Below are 27995 nucleotides of genomic sequence, written 5' to 3'. Positions count from 1 at the left end.
CTTCTGTTTTATGATTTGGTTTTTTTGGCCTCAAGACATGTAGGATCTTAGCTCCCCAACCAGGAATTAAACCGGCAACCCCTGCATTGGCAGGCAAAGTCTTAACCACTGAACCATCAGGAGCATTCCAAAGTTGTTATTTTCTAAAGTTAATTTATAGAGAGATGTAGCTTCATAATTTCCATTTAACCTGTAAGATATGATTCTTATGTCCTGGGCTGAATGTATTATTGTATCTGAGTTTATTATAATTTTTCTTTTAAGGTAAGAGACTTTTAGCAGTCCATGGAGAAAATTCTTAAACAGTCAAATTTTTATTTATTTATTTTTTTTTCAGTTGAACTGTTTCAAGCGTCTGTTCCCTTCAGTGACAACGCTTATGTTTCCTTGAGCAGAGCTTAGGGAGATAATTTTTTTTTTTTTGGATAGGCAGACGTTTTCTCAATAGGATACACCAGGAAGGCAAATTGCTTTCCTGAACCTACTTTTAAAATTTGAGACAAATTGGGAGTTGGAGCTCCTGTGATCCTCCTCTCACCAGACTCCTTCCATTGGCTGAGCCGAAGCAACGTGAAGTTCTGGCTGAAGGAGCCCAGAGTGGTCGCTGAGGCCTGAGGAAGCCGCAGGCATCGGGGATGGGTCAGGTCTGCAGTTAGTATCTTGGTGGAGCCAACTAAGTGACTTAACCTTCTCGAGCTTAAGCTTTGGTTTCAGTGTTAAACTGTCACGGAACAAGCTCCTACCAGCCAGTTTATTAAATGAGAAAATCCATGTGACACCTTCAGCACAGCTCTGGAATAGTGTTATGGACAAATCAGTATAATATACAGAATTTATCAGAGTGAACCTTGAGGACATTATGTTACAAAAAGACATATACTGCATGATGCCACTTATATGAAGTTCCCAGAGTAGCCAAATTCAGAAGAGCAGAAAAGAGGACAAGAGCCAGGGGCTGGTGGGGGGGGCACACAGAGAATAGGGAGTCAGTGTCTAAGGGGGACAGCTTTGGTCTGAGAAGATGAAAAAGTTCTGAAAATGATGGTGAGAATGGTTGCTCAGCAATGTGAATGTAATTAATACCACTCCGCTGTACACTAAAAGACGGCTAAAAGGTATATACACTACTATATATAAAATAAAGAAATCAGGACCTACTTATAGCACTGGGAACTATATTTAATATTTTGTAATAACCTATGATAGAAAAGAATCTGAAGAATATCATATCTGTAGCTAAGTCACTTTGCTGTACACCTCAAATTAATACAACATTGCTAATCAACCATACTCTAATATAAAAGAAAAAATAAACTGAAAAAAGAATACATATACATATACACATTATGTAACTGAATCACTTTCTTGCACCTGAAAATAAGGCATTGTAAATCAACTATACATCAGTTTAAAAGGTGGCTCAAGTGGTAAATTTTATATTATGTATATTTTACTGCAGAAAAAGATCAGCAGAGACTTTTCTGCTTCTTTAAGATAATTGGAATTTTAATACATGTTGGGTCTCCAGGAGCTAAAAAAAATATGCTTTTCCAGGTGATAACTGCCCCTCTTTTTTTTTTCCAGTTGCTGAGGGTGGTACAGACAGTTGTTGTCTAGTCGCTAAGATGTGTTTGCCTCTTTGTGACTTCCTGGGCCGTAGCCCGCCAGGCTCCTCTGTCCATGGGACTCTCCAGGCAAGAGTACTGGAGTGGGCTGCCATTTCCTCCTCCCGTGTGTCTTCCCGACCCAGGGATCAGAACCTGCGTCTTCTATGTCACCTGCTTTGACAGGTGGGTTCTTTACCACTGAGCCATCTGGGAAAACAAATGTTAATTCTGACAAGTCACTTATTTTGATGGAAAGGATAGTGGGCATGGCAGGTGAGTTCAGACAAACGCTATGGAGCCGGTGGTCCTTCATGAAGAGCTGAAGAGTGAGAAGCAAGATCAGGAAGGAACTCAAGTGGTGGGAGGAGCGCTGAGGTGGTAGTGAGGTCACCTAGGCATCTTCTTGCTATAGACTAGCCCCTCAGGGTGCTTTTCTTCCTCCTGGAAATCTCTAAGAAACAGAGCCTTTGTTTTCAGGACAGGAAGCCAGTCCAGGCTCAGACAGTATGAAGCAGAGCAGGTGCTCCAAGAATATGGTCAGAAGTACATTCTGGGGCAGATGAACGCAAGGTGTAGAAGGCAGTGGTAAATTTCAGGTCCCAGGAGAGAGCCCGACCCCAGGCTGCCCCACTACCAGTGTAAATAATGCACATAAAATGGACCGTCATTCCCACAGAGGGGAATAAACAAAGTCATCTGCATAGAGGGTTATTCTTCCCTCTAATCAACGGGTTGGCTTTTTCTTTAATTCTGCTTCTTAAAATTTGCTCTTCTGGAGGCAGGCCTGGAGTCCTGGCGGCCAGGCTGCGGTGATGAAAAGAGTAGTGCCAGGGTGCCACCTACTGGCAAGACTCCTACAAGGGCTGGGAGGCAGGGGCTGACCAGGAGGGAGCGACACCCCGGCCGCAAACTCCGGGAATCATTAGTTGTATTCTGACACTTTTTAAAATGTGTAGTCATGTCCGGGACAAAACTTGACCCAAACGAAAGCTGACTTTGTGCTAAGAGCTGGGTTTAAAAAGAATCTAATTTCATTTTCCCTTAAGAGGTTATTTATTTTTAAAATTTTATTGAAGTCTACTTGATTTAAAATATTGTGTTAATTTCTGTTGTAGAGCCAAGTGAAAAGTCATACACACATATATTATTTTTCATATTCTTTTCTATTACGGTTTATCCCAGGATGTTGAATATAGTGCTCTGTGCTATACAGCAGGATCTTGCGGCTTATCCATCCTGTTATACTGGTTTGCATCTGCTAATCCCAAACTCCCAGTCCTTCCCTCCCCCACCCCCTCTCCTAAAAGGTTTTGAAATGCCATCCTTCCTTGGATTAGGAGTTTGGGATTAGCAGATGCAAACTATTACGTAGAGAATATGGATAAACAAGGTCTAGCTGTAGAACACAGGAAACTGTGATAAACCACAATGAAAAAGAATAAGTAAATAATTAACTGAATCATTTTGCTGTACGGCAGAAATTAACAGTGCATTGCAAATCAACTATGCTGCTACTGCTAAGTCGCTTCAGTCGTGTCCGACTCTGTGCGACCCCATACACAGCAGCCCACCAGGCTCCCCCGTCCCTGGGATTCTCCAGGCAAGAACACTGGAGTGGGTTGCCATTTCCTCCTCCAATGCATGAAAGTGAAAAGTGAAAGTGAAGTCACTCAGTCGTGTCTGACTCTTTGTGACCCCATGGACTGTAGCCTACCAGGTTCCTCCATCCATGGGATTTTCCAGACAAGAGTACTGCAGTCGGGTGCCATCACCTTCTCATCACTATACTTCAACAAAATAAGGTTAAAAGATAAAATAAATGCCATCCTCCCTAAGAAAAGATTGCCTTTTCAATATCATAGTTGGTACATACAAAAGTTATGTTATTAAGGATAATAGCATGAGGAATTTTTTATCTGTGAAGCCATGACCCCACCCAAGCCCTAAAAACTTCAAATGTCATCATGTGAAAATGAGTAAATAGTGTTAATTGTATAATCACAACTCCGTGTAACATCATGAGTGAATCTCAGCATTATGTTGTTTTGTGTTCTTGTTTCTAAAAGGAAGTAGGCTCTGGAAGTCTACAGTGTATGACACCTTTTTTTGTAAAGCTCATGACCATCAGCTGTTCTTCACCCAGTCTAGGGGCAGGAGTCATGGAGCCTTTCAAAAATCTGATGAAGGAATCAGCCTTCTTCAAAGGAAAATACACACAGGCACAAGCAACATATCTCACAGGGTTTCAGAGGTTCAGGACTCCCATTAACTCTCACTCTAAATCTGCCATGTAAACAACTCAATAATGAACATTTCTATAGTAGAAATTTTATTTCCATTCATAAAATATATCACTAAATAGCTGAAAAAGTTACATATTATTTTAAAACAGATTTAAAAAATCATATTAGCTTTTCCTTAGCAAAATGCTTTTGTCTTCTGTATTTACAAGAGTATACTATACTTCAGGTAGACAATTTTCACTCAAGCCAGCCTGGGAAGGCCTTTGGATGAAGGTAGATGCTTCGGTAACGTTATCAGCTCTTCTTGCCTTGTGCAAAGGATGACTGGATTTTACAAAAGTCCCTTTGGAAACAAGAGTAAATACAGAGAGCTTCTAGAGAAAAGTCCAGCAAAGCAGCAGTTGAGAATATATTTTCACTTAGTGATGAAATTAATCTTATTTTGGTAATCTACACAGCCTGTTTAAGGTAGGCAGGGGGGATGAGGTCCTTAAGACTAAATCGTTTCTCTAGGAATCTTCACTGTGAACCTGAGGAGAGGGTAGCCCCAAGTCCACCTCTCTGCTGTAAGGTCGCCTGTTTTGGTAAACAGAAGGACGCTCTGAAACACGGCCATCCATGTTCTGATACATCTGTGTGTGGGAAAGAGATGGACACACATCACCACCTAATGACTAAGACTGCCGAGTCACACGTCTACAGTGCAAATTGTTACTTGCTTTTATTACATATAGATCATAGAGGATAGTCTATATATTAATGGACAAAGCAAATGCGGTCCTTTTATTAAGGGAGAAATCAAGTCATAGTCAAATATTTTATTTCATTATTGCTTCTTCTCTTAGATATAGAATCTCAATCTAGAAATGCTAACGCCATGCAGAAAAACCATAAAACAGAAAGGCCATTTGTGTAAAGCAACAAGGTCCTACTTGTACAGCACGGGGCCCTGTATTCAACATCCTATGATTAAGCCATAATGGAAAAGAAAACGAAGAAGAATGCATATATGTGTATACCTCAATCACTTTGCTGTACAGCAGAAATTAACCCAGCATTGTAAATCAGCTATATTTCAAATAAAATAAATTAAAAAAAAAAGAAAAAGTCCCCCAAAGAGATCTGTTCTTTATACAATAAATACAGAGAACAGATTTCTTGGTTTTCACTTGGGAGTTTAGTGACTTTAAAATTTTTGTCCAAATGAAAACAGCTCCACTTTTTTGTCTCTCTGTAACATTAATACACATTCATATAGATAAACTAAGCAATCGTTGGCCAGTCGCTAAGTTGTGTCTGACTCTTTGTGAACCCATGGACTGCAGCACACCAGGCTTCCCTGTCCTTCACTATCTCTACGAGTTTGCTTAGACTCATGTCCATTGAGTCGGTGATGCTATCTAACCATCTCATTCTCTGCCACCCCTTTCTCCTTTGGCCTCCTAAGCAATATAGACAGATACATGGACAAAAAAAAAAGCTGAAATCACCGTTACAGTAGATAGCTGTTCAAACACAATTTTGTCTCAGGAGGCTCGGACAGCAGAGTCTGTTGTAGATCCTTGTTAAGAACTACTAATATGTCCTTCCTATGTTACATGTGTTACATCTTTTCACTATTTACTACACATGGGCACTTCTCATCTTTTTAATGGCAGCCTAGGGTTTCACAGTACTCATGTACCATAATTAAGCTTTTGATGAACTGGTCATAGCCGACCAACGGAAAAGTGCACACATGACCTTGTCTGTCTTTGGGATAAATTGTTGTTTAGTTGCTAAGTCATGTCTGACTCTTTTGCGACTCCATGGACTGTAGCCCACCAGGCTCCTCTGTCCATGGGATTTCCCAGGCAAGAATACTGCAGTGGGTTGCCGTTTCCTGCTCTAGGTGATCTTCCCGACTCAGGGCTGGAACCTGTGTCTCCTGCATTGGCAGGCAGATTCTTTACCACTGAACCATCTGGGAGGCCCGGGCTCCCAGAACTCCAGGCCTGTGCTCTTTCTTACCTGATTGAGTTGTACATTATTCCATGTGAAGGCTTGCTGTCGAGTTAGGAAAGCTCAGTACCTTCTGAAGATAGGGATTACGTTCTATTTTCTGGTCTTGTCCTCTGCACTGGTCACGTAAAAGCACTTAACTTCTTAATCAATTGATTGACATTTTCAGGAAAAGCCATTTTAAAATTTTTTCCCCTTAAAACACTTGTCCATAAGTATATCTAACCCCATATAACTTTTAAGGAGTGATCAAGACCAATTGCGATGAGGAAGGCAGCTTGGTAACTAAATTTAGTGATTAGCAAATCAGCCACGAGAGTTCTGAGTGACGGAGTTCTTTATGAAATACTGTACTGCTACCTACCGCTTCTTCTGCATCTGCCAGCTGACACCCTAAAAATGAAGTCAGGTTAGGGAAGGATGGTCGTTTCCTGGAGTCAAAAGCCCAGCAGGATTGCATTATAAAGTATCTGCAAAGACAACAGAACAGGAGCAAGACAGGAGATCTGAATGAAGCAAAATGGGTGACTTTCCACTTAACAAAGCACCATTTATTACTGCGGACCGACTTATTTATGGCGTGTTTGTCCTGAGGCAAGTACTGTCCTAGACTCAGAACTCATATCAGAAAGGACAAGTTAGATGATGCCTTTGGACAAATACAGTGTGGACCAGAATTCAGGAGAAGGGTCCCTCAAGTAAAAACTGAAACCCAGGAAAAGGTTCAGTTGTGTTCAGAAATTCCTGAAACCAAAGGGAAGAATTTCTTTTTCTTTTCTTAAGAGGAACCATGGGAACTTCATGCTAAGGAGTTTTACTTTTTTTCTCATGGGCTGGGGGCTAGACAGACTGTACATTTCCGATTTCAGCCACTTCTCAGCCTAACCTGTACTTACATTTCTTCCGTGGCATAAAATGGCTGGTCCATCTTGAACCCACTCTGGATGAGTTTGTAGAAGTTAGCATCAGCGGGAATCCCAGGGTAAGGATTGACACCTGGAAAAACAGGAGGGCGTATGACCATTTCTTTATCATTTATTCAATCAGCAGACACACAGATCCTCGCTTCCTGGACCAGCACTGTGAGGTGCTGGGCTCCTGGCAGAAGCCATGGTCCTGCTTGAGAGCAGGTTATAGGACAGACAGACAGACACCAGCGATAAACATAAAGGGGCTCAGGCTGCAACAGAAGTTAAGACTGGGGGGAGCTCTGGGAAGGGGCGTTTCCTCCACCCTTTGAAATAGGAGTGGGGGAGGGGTGCAGAGGGCACAGAATGCAGAAGCCCAGGGAACTGCAAGTCTTACCAAGCGAGAATATTTCCCAGAGTAATATTCCATACGACCAGACATCGCTTTTAATTGTGTAGATGCCCTCAAACAAACTTTCAGGGGCCATCCACTTCACAGGCAGACGGGCCTGAATAAAACCCAAGCAGAGGTTGGTGGTGAATTTTCCACGAATAAACATCCCTTCTTTCCTCCAGTTAGTGAGATGATCACCTTTGTTTTCTCCCTAGTGTTAGTCGCTCTGGCCAGTCTGACTCTTTGCAACCCCATGGACTGTAGCCCGCCAGGCTCCTCTGTCCATGGCACTCTCCAGGCAAGAATACTGGAATGGGTTTTGCCATGCCTGCCTCCAGGGGATCTTCCTGATCCAGAGATTGAACCTACATCTCCAGCATTGCAGGCAATTCTTTACCGTCTGAGCCACCAGGGAAGTCCATTCTCTCCCTAAGGGCACTCTTACTGCTTCCCTGAGAAAATCTTATTTCCCAAGGGGACGTTTCTCACTGTCAGATTAATACTGTAACACATTAGCCTTAGACAAAAAAACTTTTGATTTCTTTAAAACTCAAGCTTGCATTTGGGGTTGGTAGGTTTCCAGTAGACTTTCCCTCCCCGATCCCCCCCCCCCCTCCCCGCAGTGAGGAGCAGCCAGTCACTTCCCCATAGGTAAGCGGATGCCGGTGAATTAGTGGAATATTTTGTCAAAGCATTTCTTGGAAGAATCTTAGTGGAAATCTCATCCACAGGAATGTGGTGAGGGCACACATGACACGGGGCTTGCAGAAATGACACCAGTTGGCGTCTGTGGCTTTAGTCACTCCCAGTGGCTTGATAGCAGTTTCAAATGTGTGTAGCCTCAGATTAGAATCAAGACACAGGGACAGATAGGTTCCTGGGGCTGAGAGTTTTGAAGAATTCTCCATTTCATGGATTGAGAACCCTTCACTGAGCACGTTTAATCTGCCAAGTAAAAGCAAAGCTCGAGAAAGAAACCCTGTTTTAAATTCTTTTCAAAAGGATGAGCTGGGAGAATCAAGCTGGCCAGTCTGGTTCTTTTGACTCATTAAAGGAATTAATTGTGGTTCCAAATGGAATTGGCTTTCCTGCTTAAGAAACCACCAGCTAGGAGGTTGAGGACTTTAAAGCCATTAGTTCATCCTATTTATGACTGCAGCTACAATAAGGGAGGCAGAGATCCAAACTCAGCTGAGTGTCTGATTCTAGTGGGAACACAGTTTAATTTGATTTGTAACCTTTATTGTATGTTTCCCCTCCACAGACACTTTCTTCCCTGCTGGTTTTGTTAGTTTATTCCCACAGCACTACGAGGTAGTGAGTAATCCTCATGGGAAACACTGAATCACTGTGGTTGTGCACAGACTGTGTGGCTTAGACCATTCACGATCTAACCCGTGTGCGGTGCAATATTCAGCAGGTGACGTTTCTCAACCACAGACGGGTACTTTGAGGACTGAGTCAATACCTGGAATACTTAGAATAGCACTTAGCACCCGGTAACCACAATACCAGCATTTGTTGTTATTATTCTTACTTCAAGAGTAGGGACAATAAAGCAGATAGAAATCATAAAAATGAATAGCCAGAAAGAAGAGGAGCTGAAATCCAGGTATTGTAACTCTTAAAAACCATATTCGTTCAGCTATACACCATTTTATCATCTTTTAGGAGTACTTTTAGGAGTTCTCTTATAAGTAACACACATATCCTCAGTTTTTTTTTTAAACAAGCAGATTCAGTAATGTTATGGCTTCCCAGGTGAGTCTGTGGTAAAGAACCTGCCTGCAGGAGAATTGAACCGCCTGAGGGTTCAGTCCCTGTGTTGGGAAGATCCCCTGGAAGAGGAAATGGGAACCCACTCCAGTTTCCTTGCCTGGAAAATCCCAATGGACAGAAGAGCCTGGTGGGCCTCATTTCATGGGGGTCGCAAATCAGACACAAACTTAAACATCACTGATGTTTTAGGTCTCCTTGCATAACAGTAACAGGATGACAAATATTCGGCAACTAACATTTGATTTAAATACTATGCCTTTTAAAAATGTATATTTAATGTTTAATTTATATGTTGTATTGTAAATGCTGTCTTGTAATGATTACCTATTCTCATGATCGAAAGTATAACACAATAGTCACTTAATAGCTAAAGGAAATGAAACGAGCACAAGTAACAAGATTTTTTTTTTAAGTATAGACTGCACTCCAAGGCCCTAATTGATAGGTGTGATGCTATTTTGTTCAACTTTTGTTACAGATGGAATAGTCCCTGATGCTGCAGAAAAACCTTGGAAGCATAAGGAAGTAGACTGCTGGGAGGAAGTTTTCTGAAGTTATCATAAATCACAAATGCACTACTGTGAGTGCAGATATTTAGATTAGCAATGACAAAACAAAATGTAGAGCACAGGGAACTATACTTGTGATAAATCATGATGGAAAAGAATATGAAAAAGAATGCATTTATATACATATATATATATGCATAACTGAGTCACTTTGCTGTACAGCAGTAACACATTATAATTCTACTATATTTCAATAACTGTAATGTGTTACTGCTGTACAGCAAAGTGGTTCAGTTATGCATATACATATGTGTATATATACATTCTTTTTCATATTCTTTTCCATCATATTTCAATAAAAAAGAATAAAATTATATTAAGTAAAATAAAACTCCCCCCCAAACAGGATAAAACTACATAAGAAACAGGAATCTCACATTTCCCCTGATGACGTAGTTGGAATCACTCATAATATCCCGAGCCAGCCCAAAATCAGCGATCTTCGCCACTTTCCCGTGGGTCACCAGGACATTCCTGGCTGCCAGGTCTCTGTGAAGACACTAGAAAGAACGAGATGGGAGTGTGATTTACCCGGTTGTATGTTTTCACAGAGGACAATCTTTCCTATCGTTTCAAGTTCAGTAGGAGTTACAGAGGGCTTCGCTGGTGGCTCAGATGGTAAAGAATCTGCCTGCAATGCAAGAGCTGCAGGAGACGTGGGTTCGATCTGCGGGTTGGGAAGATCCCCTGGAGGAGGAAATGGCAACCCACTCCAGTATTCTTGCCTGGACAATCCCATGGACAGAGAAGCCTGGTGGGCTGCAGTCCACGGGGTAGCAAAGAGTCGGACACGGCTGAGCAACTAAGCCCACAGGAGTTACAGATGATGGCAGGGCAGATCATAGAGACATCTTCTCTTTACTGAGTCCTGAGCAATCATCACAATGGGTAACACGGTGTTTGCACAAGTCAGCTGTTGTGGCTGCAGCTACTGGTGCTCCTTGGGGAACATTCCCAGAGGCCAAGGGGCCAGGTTCTGAGAAAGCAGGTCAAGCAAACCAGGTGCGTGTCTGGCTGTAAATGAGAGACACAGCAGCCCAGCCTCTGCTGGGCTCCAAAAAGAGTGCAGGAGCTTCTGGCAGAGACAAGCATGTTTCTCCTGACTGGAATGGAAAATAGCTTTGACAATAAAATGGCATAATATATTTTTAAAAATTCGGGAAAAATACTAGAAGTTTGGAAAGGTTGACTGAACTGGAATGAGAAGCAGCCCTGGGCTTCCCTGGTGGCTCAATGGTAAAGAATCTGCCTGCCGGGACTTTCCTGGTTGTCCAGTGGCTAAAACTCCATGCTCCCAATGCAGGGGGCCCAAGTTCGATCCCTGGTCAGGGAACTAGATCCCACGTGCTGCAACTAAATATCTTGCATGCTGTATCAAAGATGCCGCTTATCACAACCAAGAGCTGGCACACCCAAATAAGTAAAAAAAAAAAAAAAAAAAGAATCCACCTGCCAATGCAGGGGACACAGGTTCGATCCCTGATCTGGGAGCAACTAAGCCCCTGTGTCACAACTATTGAGCCTGTACTCTAGAGCCTGGGAGCCACAACTACTAAAAAAGAAACTTTTTTTCCTCCAAAATATTACAAAATAAAATCTCTGCCAGCCCCAGCACGAACTCTGTTCAGAAAATCTTTTCTACACGGCCTCTCCACCCTTGGGTCTGACATGCCTGTTTCTCCCCTGGGTTCCCAGAACTTAACTGAGCATAGCATTCATCTCAATCTAGTAGCATCTCTGCTTTTCTTTTTCTCCCCATCAGAGATAAGACCTGCCTTTGTATCTTGGCACCTGTCATGGTGCCTGGCACCGGTCAGCAGGCAATGCAGGATGGATTCACGCAGCCTCGGAGGAAACCCAGGGGCAGCCAGAGAAGTAGGGAGGAAACAAGGGAAGAGAGTGACGGTGACTCAGAGGGAAAACAGGGGAGCCTAGAGGGAAAACAGGGGAGAGAGTTCCAAAAAAGCAGATGTGCTGCGAACATTCTTATTAAAACAAGCCCGGGGAGGTGGGGGGGGGGGGCGGCGGTAAAAGGCAGTGCCCCTTGACCTCCAATGGTGAGTAGTTTGAATATTTACCTAACAACAGGCAACCGGGTCCCACAACAGGTCCAGCAACCGGGCTGGACCATCTAGGGAGATGCCATCAGCGTGTGTAAAGAAACTGGTGAAAGCGCTATTGCAGATGCAGAGGTGAGAAAGGGACTGACTCAGCAGCACGCTGTGAAGACAGGAGAGGAATATGTCCCGGGATGAGGGGTGGGGAAGGATTAGGAGACAGCATTCTTTTAACTATAGAGCAGGGATGCCCAACGTTGGAAAAGCAAAGCAGAGACATCAACATATTGATTGGGTTGGCCAAAATGTCTATTTGGATTTTTCCTTTACGTCCTATGGAAAAAACCCGAACGAACTTTTGGGCCAACCCAACATCCACAAAAGAAAAAAAAAAAAATTGGGATTCTAATTGGGGTTAACTGGAATTAATCTGGAGAGAACTGACTTTTAAACATAGAATCTCTCCTCTATGAACAAAATAGAACTCATTATTCAGGTCTCCCTTTTTGCCCTTTAACCAAGTTTCACAGGTTTCTTCATGTAGATCTTACATGTTTCTTGTTTATCTCAACCTGTTTCATAGTTTGGTTGTTCTTGTGAATAGGAATTTTTCCTGTCCTTCAAAGCTACTGATTTATTCCAGGTTCATCTTTTTCTTAAACCTGGGATATAGTCGACGTAATACATTATATTAGAGACAGCACATTTAAAAAATTTTCATTTATTTATTTATGAAATTTTTTGGCCACTCCACCTGGCATGTGGGATTAGTTCCCCAACCAGGAATCAAACGTGAATCCCCTGTGGTGGAAGTGTGGAGTCTTAACCACTGGGCCACCAGGGAAGTCCCTGAGAGAGCACATTATTTAAAAAAGAAAGAAAGAAAGATAAAAGTTGAAATTATTCTCTTCAAATTCAGGGAGAAAAGGGGAGAGTGCAAAGGGGCATGGAGGAGAGGGAGGGAGAGACTAGGAGACACTAAAGGAAAAGGTAGTGGGGGAGGAAGAAATTGGGGAAATAAAGAGAAAGTAAGACGGTAAGAAAACAGGAGAGGAAGCAGCCAGACAAGTGGCTGAAGTCGGCTTACAGGCAGCAGACATGTGACGCGTCAGAGAAAGGGCAGGACTGAAAGAGTATTACAGAAAAAATGCAAAATTAGGGTAGAGTCCCTGGAATGAGGAGGCTCTGAGGTGTCTGTGTAGCAGCCCCAGTGGATTAGTAGGCTCTCATAGCAGACACAGGTGGCCAGGGTGGCCTGCCTGGCCAACAGTGCCCCCAGAATCTGAACCTCCACCCATCCCCTGGGTCAAATGCAGGACACAGGCTGAACAACCTGAAGTGACTGTCTTATCCACGACTATATGACTATACGTGGCATTGAGGTGGGATTCCTGAGGACCTCCTGTCTGGAAGTTTCGGGGACTTTGGGCAGCCTGAAAGGGCTGGGATAGCCATCATGGAATAAGGGATCCTGGACCTTTATACTACAATTAGCCAAGAGCCCCAGTAACATCTTAGGTGACTCCAACAGTGCACAGGAGGGAAAGACAGACTTGAAGGGCTGCAAGTTAAAATAAACAAGAAAAAAAAAAAAACCCAACCAGCACCTCTTCTTCCAAATTATCTTTTTGTTGTTGTTGTGAGTTTTGCCTTTAAAAAGGAGCTTACCGACTTAAATTCCAGAAATTCCATTCCTTTGGCCACTTGATATGCAAAGCAAAGGAGATCTTCAAAGGTCAGTACATTCAGGTCTTCTTCTTCCTCCAGCCTTTTTTGGTTTTCGTATTCAATTTCATCTGTAAAATAGAACTGGTGCTCATTTTTGCCAAAATGCAAAGAAGCTGCCTTATGGAAGGGGGGAAGGGCGAGATAAGGGGAGGGGATTTAGAAGTACAAACTATTATGTATAAAATAAGCTACAAGGATAAATTGCACAACACAAGAAATATAGCTGATAGTCTATAATGAATATACATGGAGCAGAACCTTTAAAAATTGTGAAGCACCATGTTGTACATCTGTACAATATATATTGTAACTTATATAATATTGTACATTAGCCATACTTAAAAAAAAAGTTACTTTATAAATTTCTGTGAGCACCTCGTGTACAAATGGAGCTGTTACATCATCTTTCTGGTGGCCCCAGGATTAACTTATTTATGCAGAGTACTGTGAAGCCTAGGAGGCTTCCCAGGCAGCTCAGTGGTGAAGAATCCTCCTGCCAATACAGGAGACATCGGTTTGATCCCCACTTTTTGGCTGAATGACTTTGAACAGCTGAGCCACAGTTTTCTCATGTGTAAAAGGGGGTTAATCAAACTTTCCTCACTGGACTCTTAGAAGGATTGACTGGAAGAACATTAAAGGCACAGACAGTTCATAAAATGTAGTAGATAATTGGTCTTTCTTTTCCCTACATGGCAAAAATACCTAGTGCAAAAGAAAAGCATCTGGGACTTCCAGATCTCCTGGAAGACAAGTGGCAACCCATTCCAGTATTCTTGGCAGGATAATTCTGTGGACAGAAGAGCCTAGGGGGCTAGAGTCCATGGGGTCGCAGAGAGTCCGACACGACTGAGCATGCATGCATCCGCATACATGCAGCCTAGGCAGAGTCACCTAAAGAGTCTCTTTGATTAGAGGAGTGAATTCTCCAGCTCTTGGGTGATGAATCAGAGGTCTCAGGTGCTCTTCTTTTTTTTTTTTTGGTGGCGCCACATGGCTTGGGGGATCTTAGTTCTCCGACCAGGGATGGAACTCAGGCCCCCTGCATTGGAAGCACAAAGTCTTACCCTCTGGACCGCCAGGGAAGTCCCAGATGCCCTTCTTTTGCACTAGGTAGTTCTGCCATGTCAGGAAAAGAACGACCAGTTATCTACCACATATTATGAACTGTTTGTGCATTTAATGTTCTTCCGGTCAATCCTTCTAAGAGTCCAATGAGGAAAGTTTGATTAGCCCCCTTTTACACATGAGAAAACTGTGGCTCAGCTGTTCAAAGTCATCCCGCCAGAAATTGGGGGAACCCGGGGGTTAACCTGACTTCCATCTGACTCCAGAACTCATCATTACTTCCACTTACTAGGTAATAAGTGGCTCTAATAAATTTATGACTTTTAAAAAGACTAACCTGACTGATCAAATAAAATAGCCCTTCATGTTTATTAGCTGAAACATTGACATAAAATTCATAATACATACATTGACGGTTTTTTACTACCTTTAGGGCAAACATGCATTAATGAAGTCTACAGATGATGTTAGCAAAGAAAAACATGCTTTCGCATTTACACACCTTTAAAAAATATAATAGTAAACACAGAACTTTTGCATCTGTTTCTATTTGTAAGCGCTGTTTAGAATAAAATATTACCTTCAGACTGAAATGAATTCCCATTGAACCCTGAGATAGGATCTGAGTCCGGGTGTATTTGAACTTCTCTTGAACCTGGCATACTATTTAAAAAAAGAAAAGTTACATCATTATTTATGTTCTTTTGAGTAGAGATTTTATTTTAAAATATACAATTCATCAAAGAAATGAATTCCAATTACAAGTGGGGTTTTAAATTAAAAGCATAGCATCAACCTGTCCTTTTCTTGTATGTGGACATTAAAAACATCTGTGTAATTGAGCTTGGCCATCAAACTAGGTTAAGAGTGATTCCCATTCTCTGTTTGGAATCTTCTGGTTCAAAGAGGACCTCACTCAGTTCTTCCCACAAGCCTACAAGCTGGGTGTCAAAGCCACATTTCATAAAAGAGAAATTAGGCTGGATGAGATAAATATGATTTGCTGAAATCACGAAGCTAATAAGGAGTGTGACTTTCCCTATAAAAAGTCCATGCCATGCAAATCTTCTATAGAGAACTTTAAGTGTTTCATCATGGTTTTTTTTTTTTTTTTTCCAAGTTGGCCTTTGTAAAGCTCATTTCCTTTCCCTGTGAAATTAACAAGTAGTAACACTGAGAATCTCTGTTATGTATAACATAGAACTCTTCACTGAGGAATTCTGTATGCATGATATACAATGATTCCATTTTTTCCAGCATAAGAGTTTACTCTAATTACAATATCCATATCTTTACAAAATGGTTTAATGATTTCAGACCACAAATATTCCAAAAGTAATTGCTTTGTGTTTTTAATATCCAGTGACTGGAATGAATTGAAGGTGCTGAGTTGACCACCACAGTTGTCACTAACCAGAGTGTTGGTCACACATGACTCTGTTCTAGAACACAGATGACATTACAGAATCCTCTTGGTCTAAGAATATGAACTGAGAAAGGAACACAGAAGGGAAGATTGGTGTGAATCGTCAAGGACAGCTGCACAAAGACACACCTGGGGTCTCCATGGGGTCCCCGGCTTCAGGATGTTAGTCTGTCTCAGCACTAGAAGGCCAGAGGCATGTGCTGAAACATACATGCCAAGGAAACAAGGAATCTCTAACGCACCCTCCATACATCCCCCCATAAAGTTAAAAGTCTTTAACAAGTCCACCTCTAGAAAAAGGGACAGCTTTCATGTAGGAGGGAAATAGAAATGCACTAGGGATTGAGGACCATTCTGTCAGAGCGCCTGTGAATTCACTCTGAGAAGGGTGTTACTGAGCTACAACATTCAAGTAATCAGCAAGAAATTTCCAAGGATGAGGATGAGCATTCTGCCAAACCTACATACAGCCTGTGGGGACCACGAACCACTCAGGAGCCCAATGGATGGCAGAGCACAGAGATGAACATCACCCCGACTTTATTTTGCTCCCATCGTTATGCCAATCAATCCACCCTAATTTTTCAAGATCCATTTTATGACTTTAGAGCTCTTTTGTGCAATACTCCCAGGACCTGCACTACTTTCTAGGAATATAACAGGGACTTTGGGAAAGGCGCTCTCTCTTCCTACCAATATCCATATGTCAATCAGGAGGCCTGACAGATTGAATTACTCACCTTTCCTAAAACTGAATATATGTCTAGGATGTGATTGTGCAAGTGGGCTGAAATCACTGGTTCAGCTACAGTGTCTGTACTGTAGGACAGGGGAAACCTCATTGTTCATATCAGCAGGGAAACTATGGCAAAGATAAATGACCCTCCTAGGTCTTCAAACACACAGACCACACTGTGCTGGACAGTGGCCCTTAGAAACTGGCTGGTGGGGTGCATTTAACCATCATACTTTGTCTGCTCTGTAATGTATTATTTTAAGTCTCTTACCTGGAATTAGGGTGTGATTGGAAAGTGGGATAAAAACTGAAATTATGTTCCTTGAAAATCTCCGTCCACGTCCTGTGAAATTTTTCTCTTTTACTTCTTAGATAGTTGAGAAGGTCGCCGTAGCAACAGTATTCAAAAATCAAGTAAATTGGTCCTGAAATAGTGACGGTTTTAATTCCAGGTATACAGACACCACATAGTTTTTTTAGACATCTGTGTAGCAGAAACCTCACTCTATGAGAACTTGGTGGGGAGAGGTGGGAAGACAATTCTCTCCGAACCTATCTCATCTTGGACTTTAAAGTCAATTTCAGTTTTTTGTCCAGATTCTTTGGAAAGCTGTCTCTTCTTGCCTTCCACTTTGGCTCAGCCAATAACCACTGGCCCCCAGGATTCTCCAGTTTACAATGGATAATAATATGCTGCCTGCACTGGGACCACTTGGTAAATATATGCTGATTTGTGGTTTGCCTGAGGAGGGAGAAATATATCCCTGCTGCTGCTGTTGCTGCATTGCTTCAGTTGTGTCCAACTCTGTGCGACCCCATAAAGGGCAGCCCACCAGACTTCCCGTCCCTGGGATTCTCCAGGCAAGAACACTGGAGTGGGTTGCCATTTCCTTCACCAATGCATGAAAGTGAAAAGTGAAAGTGAAGTCGCTCAGTCGTGTCCGACTCTAGCGACCCCATGGACTGCAGCCTACCAGCCTCCTCCGTCCATGGGATTTTCTAGGCAAAAGTACTGGAGTGGGGTGCCATTGCCTTCTCCGAATATATCCCTAGTCACCTCTTAAAGGGCTTCCGAGGTGCTGCTAGTGGTAAAGAATCTGCCTGCTAATGCAGGAGACAGCAAGAGATGCAGGTTTGATCCCTGGGTCGGGAAGATCCCCTGGAGGATGGCACAGCAACCCACTCCAGTAATTCTTGCCTGGAGATCCCATGGACAGAGGAGCCTGGCGGGCTGCAGTGCATGGGGTTGCAAAGACCTGACTAAAGTGACTTAGCACGCATGCACCTCTTAAATCCATTTTCTCCTTATTTCTGGCTGGCTGACCCCAAAGGAGTGACGTTTGGGCACAGGGTTCGGGCAATTCCAGGCAGAAGGGAGAGAATCAGAGCGTGGGCTCCACTGGATTCTCGGAGAATAGAGTTTGAAGGCCCTCCATGGCTGTACTTATTTAAAGCAGCCCAGTTGGGGCAGTGGCCAAGCTCTGCAGCCAGGGAGAAGCACCTCCTGGGCAGGTAGAGAAACACAAAATGTGCTTGCGATGTTGTTATTATTATTTTTTTTAATTTAACTTTTTTGCCATGTCACGCCACGAGGCTTGCAGAGTCTTAGTTCCCTGACCAGGAATTGAACCCTGGACACGGCAGTGAACATGCCATGTCCTAACCACTGGTGGTGGTGATGGTTCAGTGCCTAAGTCATGTCCCAATCTTTGCGAACCCATGGACTGTAGCCCACCAGGCTCCTCTGTCCATGGGATTCACCAGGCAGGAATACTGGAGCGGGTTGCCATTTCCTGTTCCAGGGGATCTTCTTGACCCAGGGATAGAACCCGTGTCTCCTCCACTGCAGGCGGATTCTTCACCACTGAGCCACCAGGGAAGGCCCCTGATCACTAGATAGCCAGGGAATTCCTTTTAAGTAAGTTAGAATTCCATGACATTGCCCAGTGAAGACTGGCATTGTCTACACTGATGCATTTAACCCTGAAGCACTGTATGTCTAATCCCACTTGGGTTTGGGGGCCCACACTGTGACTGAGAAAAGGAGAGAAACAGGACAACAAACACCATCTTTGTCTCCAGGCTAAAATCTTCTAGGTGATCTGAGTGGGAACCGGTTACCTGACAGGGTGCACGCCCCCAGGAGATTCACAATATTCTCGTGGCTGCCCAGGTGGGTCATCATTTTGAGTTCAGACATGAGAGCCTCTCTCTCCGAGCTGTCTGCTTTTTCTGTCAATGGCAGGGCATCACAAATGAAAAATGGAAGTAAAATAGGTATTTTAGATTATTTGATAAATTAAAATCTTCCTCTGTTCAGAGAAGATTTGCATAAGAGTTTTAAAATACATTCAATAATACAAACATTTTGAATAGTAATGCACTATGTTTTAAGGCAGAATTTCAAAGATTGCAGCATGAAAGTTGAATCAAATAATGTGCTTTTTCTACTGGACTTTACTCTGCATGCAACATAAAAACCTTTAGAATTGACCCTTAAACAAGAAAAGAAAAAAAATAATAACACATGACTTTCCTCCACAGTAGAAGTTAATGAATATGCTGAAGGGAGAAGCATGCTTTTTTTTTTTTTTTTTTTTGACTCTTGGTTTGTTGAAGTCATAGAGTGACAAGATGGGAATGCTAGTGAGGGTTCCAGCCTGTGATCCTCAGATCTAGAACCTTAAATTTGTCAGGAATCCAATGGTCAGGAGGTCATGCAAGCTGCCTGAGTGCTCAGTTGCTAAGGTGGCTCTGACTCTTTGTGACTCTATGGACTGTAGCCCTCCAGGTTACTCTGTCCATGGGATTTTCCAGCCAAGGATATTGGAGTGGGTTGCTATTTCCTTCTTTGGGGGTTTTCCCCACCCAGGGATTGAACCCGCCAACCCACGTCTCCTGCATTGGCAGGCAGATTCTTTACTGCTGAGCTACCTGGGAAACCTGGAGAGAAGGTCAGGGAGGACCAATTCTCACCGACCAAGTTCTCAAGAAACTCCTTACTTGTTAATGAGGACCTGCTGACTAGGCTAGAATGTATCTACTACTTCCCCTGGAGTAAGGCTAGATAGTTTAGCAAATTTTACTTGGCATCTTGCTTAGAAATGTGGCATGGAGGTACTTATTGGTGAATTTAAAGATTTCCTGTTATTGAGGCCAATGTGCCCAGGTAGTCAGGACACCAGCCGCTGCCAGGAGGCTGCTGGAGCCCTAGAGGCCAGGGCAGGGTCTCAGGATCTTGCCCTCCAGGCACCCACCCCTCTGTTTCTTTACATTCAGTGGAGATTTGATTGGCTATTTCTGGGTGTCATTGTTTCATCCTGGAAGATGCTAGCCTTTGTGCGGCTTTTCCAGAGTTTCAGTACATCTACTTTGACTTGTGTGAGCTCTCAGGAGCATCTGGATTTCCAACTCCTTGGCCTAGGAGTGACATCGGGACCCACTCTGCGTCCCATCTCCTGCTGCCTCACGTTGTACAAGGATTCGTGCCTTTCGGGTGTCCATGTCCTGTTCCTCATGACCCAAAGGACATACTTTACAACGACCCTAACTTTTTCAAAGCACTTTCATATACCACTACCTGACTTTCATTCATTCATTCAACAAGTATTTATTGAATGCCTATTGGGTAGGAGGCAATGTGCCAGGACTTGGGGGGAATAAATAGTAGAAAGACACAGCCCCTGTCTTCCTGGAGCTCCGAGCCCCCCTGAAAGGGGAGACAAGTAAATGAACATAGTGTCATTAAATGCCATATGGGACGAGCGAATCTATTGATGAAACAGAAGCAGACTCACAGACATAAAGAACAGACTTGTGGTTGCCAAGGAGGAGGGGCGTGGGGGGAGAGGTGGACTGGGAGTTTGAGGTTAGCAGATGCAAATTATTATCTATAGGATGGACAAGCAACAAGGTCCTACTGTATAGCAGAGGGAATTAAATTCAATATCCTGTGATAAAACATCACGGAAAAGAATATAAAAAATAATGTACACATATGTACAACTGAGTCACTTTGCTGTATAGCAGAAACTAATACAGCACTATAAATCATACTTCAGTATAAATTATACTTCAGTAAAAATAAAAAAACAAATGCCACATGGAAAATGAATGTGGCATGCTGCCCCACACAAGAGGGACACCTAACTCAGACTTGGGGAGGGTGGGGAAGGGGATACTAAACGTTTATGCCGAGACCTGAGGGAAAACAGGAGTTAACCAAGTGAACTCAGAATGGGAAGGATGAGGAAGAAGTCCTGAAGTCACTGGATGGGCCAAGATCAAGAAAGAGGACCACATGAAAGCAACCTAAATGCCCATCAACAGAGGAATGGAGAAAGAAGATGAGGTACAATGGAATATTACTCGGCCATGAAAAGGCATGAGACTGTGTCGTTTGCAGAGACACGGACAGATCTAGAGACAGTCAAACAGTGAAGTAAGTCACAAAGAGAAAAACAAATACCATACAATATCACTTATATGTGAAACCTAGGAAAATGGTACAGGTGAATTTATTTGCAAAGCAGACACAGAGAACAAGCTTATAGATACCAAGGGGTGGCGGAGTAGGATGAACTGAGAGACTGGGATTGAAATATATACACTGTTGATACTATGTATAAAATAGATAACTAATGAGAACCTACTGTAGAGCACAGGGAACTCGACATAATGCTCTATGGTGACCTAAATGGGAAGGAAATCTAAAAAAGAGGAAATATACGTATATGTGTAACTGACTCACTTTGTTGTACAGCAGAAACTAACACAGCATTGCAAAGCAACTACGTGTGAGTGTGCGCTCAGTTGTGTCTGACTTTTTTGCAACCTCATGGACTGTAGCCCACCAGCTCCTTCTGTCCATGAAATTCTCCAGGTAAGAATACTGGAGCAGGTTGCCATTTCCTATACTCCAGGGTATCTTCCCAACCCAGGGATCAAACCCACGTCTCTTGCGTCTCCTGCATTGGCAGATGGATTTTTTACCCCAGGAAACCTCAAAGCAACTACACTCCAATGAAATTTAAAAAAAGAAAAAGAAAGAGATAGAGGACAGCATCCAAAATATACAGATCTGCCCTTATGAGGCTTGCAGACTACGGGGGCAGCTAACACACTAGTTAAATAACTGAACAGCCATGTAATTATAGTTGTGATCAATTTTATGGGAGGGAAAAGCCCAGAGGGAGCTAGGCTATAGCATCTAGCAAGGAACTTGAGCTCATCTGGGGCGTGAGAACGGCTTCCCAGAGGAAGTGGTATCTGAGCTGAGATCTACAGGAGGAGCAGGCGGTGACGCCGTGAAAGGGGAAGGGGAAGGATGGATGTGCAAAGGCCCTGAGGCGGGAAGAGCACGTCACTCCAGAGGAACTGAGAGCTGCGAGGGCAGAGGCGAGCTGCAGCCACGTCGTGCTGGGCTGTGTGGACTGTGCAAGATGAAAGCAACTGGGAAGGTTAAGTAGGAAAATTATGTGACCAGCTTTGCATTTCAGAAGCATCACTTGGGCTTCAGAATCCAGAAGGAGGTTAGAGTGCATATAGAGTAGCTTCTTCGAAGGCTGGTGCATCCATTCAGAAGAGACAGGCAGTAACAGGGGTTAAGAGAAAAGAGGATGGACTCAAGAGGCACCTGCAGGAAGCCTGATAGGAATAGTTACAATGAGGATGGTTTCTAGGATGAGTCAGTCCCAGGTCCCTGTGGCCCGTGGCCAGTCACTGGTACTTATAACCAACCGGTGAGAGAGGGAGTATCAACCAAGGGCCAGGGTTGGAAGAGTCCACTTTGGATAGGCTGTCTTTGAGGGACCCTGGAGACATTCAGGCATGTGGACATAACCCAAAGCTTAGCAGGGAGATGCAATCGTGAGAACCATTGGTACACGGGATGAGGTCATGGGCGAGCTGAGACAGCCCTTGAGTATGAGGAGTGGAAAGGAAAGTGGGACCCTGAGTAAGCCTTCAGGAACTCCACGTGAGAGATGGATGAGAAGATGAGGGAGCAGCCAAGGACAGTGCAGCAGTCAGAGGGTGGGAGGAAACCAGAAGAATACAGCGCCATGGAAACTGAAGGAAGAGAGCACATAAAGGTGGAGGGAACCGTCGATCGTGCCAACTGGTGCTGAAAATTGAAGCAACATGAGGACAGAAAAATGCCCATTAGACTTAGTTCATGGTGGAGGCAGTGGAGGGTGGGCTCATGATCACTTAGAGCCAGCTGGGGGCACTCTTGCTAAGTGAATGATGCTCACAAAGGATGTTGGGAGGGAGGGGTGAGAAACGAGTGGGGATACAGAAGGCACCGATTCCCTCTTCTACCCGGCGCCCATGTCACCATGTAAGACACACAGCTGCCTGTAGCAACGGTAACCCCAAAGCTGAAAAGCACCTAAGCAGACAGAGGAGAGGAAGAAGAGGTGGACTTGAGTTCTATATTCATGACTTAGTGGACACCAACCCCAACTCACTCCCTTTTAAGCTTTGAAGCTGGGCAAGCAGTACCCATAACCATGATGGAAAAGAGGAGGTGGCAGGCGGCACCTCCCCTCTTGGCGCGTCTCTGTACCTTTCAGCATCTTGACTGCAACCTGGATGGAGACCCCTGTCTTACTAATTCCGTAGGCGGTCGCATTCATCACTTTTCCAAAAGCACCCGACCCCAGGACCTTCCCTGCAAGACACGTGGTGAGTGAGTGAGCGTTCGCTGAGGATTTTCCCACAGGAAGGAAACAGGTGAAACATCCAATTCTTACCAAATTCTAAGTTTTCTCTTGGAAACTCCCATTTGAGATCATACTCATATTCTCTGAAGTCAATGTACAAGTACTCGTTATCCAGAGAGCCGGTCACCTGCACCATCTGCAGCTGGCTTTCGTAACGAAATTGCTTCCGAGAGGAAATAATGAGTCAGTTAGCCACAGGGCATTCTTTAGATATGGGACACAGTGACAGCTTTTTTTTTTAAACCTTTGCTTTTACCTTTTTGTACTTGTGACAAATCAGCATGGTTAAAACGGCAATGAAGGGAAGACAGAGGCCAATTGTCGCATAGAATGAGATGTTGTCCTGGATGGAAGGGAAGGGCCCTGCAACAGAAGAGCATCCCGGAGCAGTGGGTGAGAACCCGGAGATCGCAGGCTCGCTGCAATCTCTCACATCCTGTCTGAGGGGCTGTTATTTGTGATGCTTACAAGCCCTCTATGCACAGAAGCCCACAGAAAAATCAGGCCATGTTCATATAAAGAACACTTCCCTCCCAGAAAATTTTAGATGATTCTGAACCCATTTTATTTATTTGGCCACACCCTCTGGCATGTGGGATCTTAGTCCCCTGACCAGGGTTGGAACCCATGCCCCCTGCATTGATGCACAGAGTCTTAACCACTGGTCGGTCAGGGGAGTCCCTCTGAGCCCAGTGTAAAAAATCATTTACTAGGGGTTTTAAGGATTACACCTATTTAAACCCACAGGATAGTCAAGCCAGATTAGAAAAAAAAAAAAAAAGAAGAAGTCTGTCTACCATATATAAAATAGATAAACAACACAGTCCTAGTATATAGCACAGGGGACTATATTTAATACCTTGTAATAAACTATAATGGAAAAGAATCTGCAAAGTCACACGTGTGACTGAATCAAGAATGTTTTTCTACTATACATAAAGTAGACAAACAACACAGTCCCACTATACAGCAAAGGGAACTATCAACATATTCTGTATTTTGTAATAAACTATAATGGAAAAGAATTTGAAAAAGAATACACATATAAAACTGCATCACTTTGCTGTACACCCAAGACTAACACAACAACATTGTAAATCAACTATACCTCAATTTGAAAAAAAAAAAGAAACTTGTGTTCCCACAATGAAGCTGTCATATGAATGTGGGGAAGTTAGTTTGGGGATGCTGGTGATTCTAAACCATTAGTGTAGGCGGCCAGGTTTCAGAATTGCTTAATTTCAGAGGGCTCTAAATATCAAACCAAAAATGATAAAATAGCAGGCTAAAAGGCAAATAAGGAGATTAACTGAAAGGGAAAGAGGTAAAGACTCCAAATTACTAAATCTGTCTCCCTGGATCTGGATCTCTGTTTGTTGTTGCTGTTGTTCAGTCGCTAAGTTGCGTCGGACTCTTTGCGACCTCAGGGACTGTAACCCACCAGGCTCCTCTGTCCATGGGATTCTCCAGGCAAGAACCTGGAGGTTTGCCATTTCCTTCTCCAGGGGATCTTTTTGATCAAGGGATCAAATTTGAGACTCCTGCTTGGCAGGCAGATTCCTTACCACTGAGCCACCAGGGTTGTCAGGGTAGATGCCCACTATACCAGGAGTTTGGGGTTCTACCCACATTACCTGAATTCATGAGTTACAGTAACATCAGTAGAAGTCACTCTGCCCTTAAACTACAGAACATGTATATTCACTGGGGATTCCTGCCTGACTCAAAAAGCCTTCTCATCTCACACACTGAATCTGCACACTCCTGTAAAACTCCCCCAAATAAAAGCCAAAGACAGGGCTTAACTTCTAGTGGGGAATTCTTGAAGGTGGCATGTTTCAATAGTGATTGCTGTCTACCTGGTGAGCTCAGAAGGATTGTCTCACAGGACGTGCCGAGGGCGTTATAGGCACAACACTTCACCAGGAACCCTTTGACAGCCTCACTCATGTTCAGCGTGCTGCTCGATATCCACTGTCCAAACACTTTCCTGTTGGCCTTTTTATTCCAAATTCCTTCTGTGATTTCTTCTGTGCAGCTGAAAAGAAATGGCAGAGAAGTCAGAGGGGCGTGGCTGTCATCAGATTAGAAGTGAGGGTTTCTCTAATGGGGTCTGTAAGAGACACATCTATTATAGGTTATCAGAAACAATCTGATCATTGAGAATTATGGTCGACTAGGAAGGTAAGCATTTGAAATGCTCTAGCGTTTCTTCTTAAACTGAATTCACGAGAAAGCGTCAGTATGTCAGAGAGAGTTTCATGTTCTTCTAACACAAGAGAGGCCAAGGTCCTCATTACTTGGGGGACTTGTCTGAGCACTTCTTCCAGGTCCAAGATGGTATAGGGTACCCATCAGAGGAGCAAGAAGCCTGACTTGCAGATGCCTCAGCCAGCACTTGAGGTTTCCCTGTAGAAAACAAGAGGAAAAACAAGCTCATGGAGTAATGCACTTTTCAGAAAGGCTTTCCAAGTCAGGTTTATAGAGGCTGCCCGTGCACTGTAAGCAGTTGTGCTTCTTGGAGGGTGTCTCAGGCAGGACTCAAAGAGGGGGTCCTTTCCCCTTGTCACGTCACCTTCGGTGCAGGCAGCCCTGCCACCTCTCTGGGGAGCACCCCCTGGCCAACACTAGACCCTTCCTGGAGAGAACGCAGGTGTAGACTCTATCTACTTGCTCAGCCTAAAATGAGTCTTAGCTTCAGGAGAAGCATCTGCAGAAAAAGTCCAACGAAAGGTACTCTCCTCTTTTCATAGACCAAAGGAACAAAAACTATTAAAACAACTAAATGGCAGGTAGTATGACTTTTGGCCTTTTCTTAACATGATCTTTCAAAGTACTAAAACCAATAAAGTGACACACTAAAGCCCCTTCAGAAAGGACATGGACTCAGCATCTTAACTTAAAAGGATGAGCCCAGAAAGAGGTCTGTGTGTCAACAGAGCCAGGAGATATGAAAGTACAATTTCAGAACACTTCCACAGGTCAACACAGTTTCATCACACTCCTTCCCTAAGCCATTGCTTAGCTCTTTCTGGTCCGAGTTAATACATGATTAAGGAGTCACAAGAGTGAAATAAAATTTCTTGACTACTTCACTTCTTTTTTAATTTTGATTGATTTATTTTTAACCGGAGGATAATTGCTTCACAATATTGCGTTGGTTTCTGCCATACATCAGCATGAATCAGCCATAGGTATATGTACATCCCCTTCCCCTTGACCCTCCTCGCATCTCCCACCCCGTCCCATCCCTGGAGGTGGTCACAGAGCCCCAATTTGAGCTCCCTGCCTTATATAGCAAGTCCCCCTGGCCATCTAATTTAATATGGTAATGTATGCCTCCATGCTACTCTCTCCATTCACCCCACCCTCTTCACTTACTTCTTATATTCAGTGTGAACTCTTTTGTGAACTGGGCGTCATCATTTTCTGCATGGAAGATATACTGTCCTGGCTGGTGTTTATGGTTGCAAAACTTAGATATGCTGTTGGAAAAAGAGTTAAAGACAGACTTAGCCAGATTCTTTGAGGAGATGCTGAAATGAGTGATGGTGTGCTTGGGAAGAGTCTCCCTGGAGACACTTCAGTTTCTCAAGCTCAGTGGACAGGAGGTGTCTTCACTTGCTACTCAAAGCGTGGTCCATAAACAGGCAGCATCAGCCTCGATACTATCTGGGAATTTGTTAGAAATACAAAGTCCCAATCCCCCTCCACCCCCACACACACACCTACTGAGAGTCTGCATTTTAAGATGATTTCCTTGTGATTCACATGCACATTAAAGGTTGAGAAGCACTGATCCAGGCTGGGGCTCCTAAGAGAAACAAGAAGGTTCCAGCCACTACGGTTACATCCATTCCAGACTAGTCTGACTTCCCAGAAACATGGAAAAACCTTGGCGGGTGGCAGAGCCCATGACCCCTCAACCTTCTGAAAGGACAGCTCTCTGAAGTTGGTCCACGGCAGGACCTATGACCAGCCCTTGACTCCCATAGCAATTAACAGTGACGAGGGCTCAGATCCACTGAGTTTGTCCAGAAATCTCTGGGTGGTCTCAGCAGGCTCTAGTATCTTCTTGGAGTGCTCATCCATCTTACCTACCAGGTATCTGGTATTGGGGATTACCTGTTATACCTACCAGGTACATCGTACAGGGGATCAAGTTAGGCCAACTGATCAGGGACCCTGGAAAACAACCTAATTATTTAGACCTGATGGAGAAAGCAGGGAGAGGATGCTGTGGACTCCTAAGCAGGAGAGGAAAGTGATGAACAGTATTTCAGTTGAGAGGGAAATGCAGCAGGAAAGTGTATGGGAGGGAAGTCTGGAAGTAGTTGTTCAAATACGCAGCAAGTCCTTCATTCATTCATGGATTCACTCATTCATTCTCCCATCAATGGCACAGGCTGTTTGTGGGAGGAATTCAGAATACAACAGTCAGTCAGAAAAATCAGATTTCTGTTCTCACAGAACGAAGTGTTCAAAGGCAGACAGGTAAATGTGCAGCTACAGTGCAATGTGGGAAGTCGTGGGAGACAAGTAAAAGGTCAGACTTGAGAGCTCAGAGTGTGAAAAGAGGAGTGTTGTCGAAGGCAGGGAAAACGGGGAGGGAGCGGAAACAGCCAACTCAAGAGGCACCAGGACCACGAGGGGCAGCAGGTGCTGGACCAGATGTGAAGACGAAGGAGAGACCAGAATCCCAGCTGATTCCTGAGTCGAACCACCCGCCTAGCAACCGACAGAGCAGCTTCTGA

At 43.7% G+C, this 27995-nt stretch overlaps 1 protein-coding gene across 2 annotated transcripts in view; it reads right to left on the bottom strand.

Annotated features, from left to right (window-relative positions):
• Positions 1–3926: 3926 nt before the first annotated feature.
• The window catches only part of FLT3 (fms related tyrosine kinase 3), a 69937-nt gene continuing 45868 nt past the window's right edge, over positions 3927–27995 (bottom strand). For both annotated transcript variants that reach the window (XM_027557519.1, XM_027557518.1), the window contains exons 10-24: positions 26623–26726; positions 25542–25650; positions 25101–25279; positions 23498–23604; positions 23272–23404; positions 23085–23189; positions 18638–18748; positions 16788–16941; positions 14935–15017; positions 13227–13354; positions 9879–10001; positions 7157–7268; positions 6748–6847; positions 6216–6321; positions 3927–4482 (exon numbers count right to left, since the gene is read on the bottom strand). In XM_027557519.1, coding sequence (XP_027413320.1) covers positions 4360–4482; positions 6216–6321; positions 6748–6847; positions 7157–7268; positions 9879–10001; positions 13227–13354; positions 14935–15017; positions 16788–16941; positions 18638–18748; positions 23085–23189; positions 23272–23404; positions 23498–23604; positions 25101–25279; positions 25542–25650; positions 26623–26726 — 1777 coding nt within the window. In that variant the 3' untranslated portion in view covers positions 3927–4359. The remainder of the gene's footprint in view (positions 4483–6215; positions 6322–6747; positions 6848–7156; positions 7269–9878; positions 10002–13226; positions 13355–14934; positions 15018–16787; positions 16942–18637; positions 18749–23084; positions 23190–23271; positions 23405–23497; positions 23605–25100; positions 25280–25541; positions 25651–26622; positions 26727–27995) is intronic.

Source organism: Bos indicus x Bos taurus, chromosome 12 (assembly GCF_003369695.1).
Source record: "Bos indicus x Bos taurus breed Angus x Brahman F1 hybrid chromosome 12, Bos_hybrid_MaternalHap_v2.0, whole genome shotgun sequence".
Lineage (NCBI taxonomy): Eukaryota > Metazoa > Chordata > Mammalia > Artiodactyla > Bovidae > Bos > Bos indicus x Bos taurus.
This window is presented reverse-complemented; position numbering and strand designations above follow the sequence as displayed.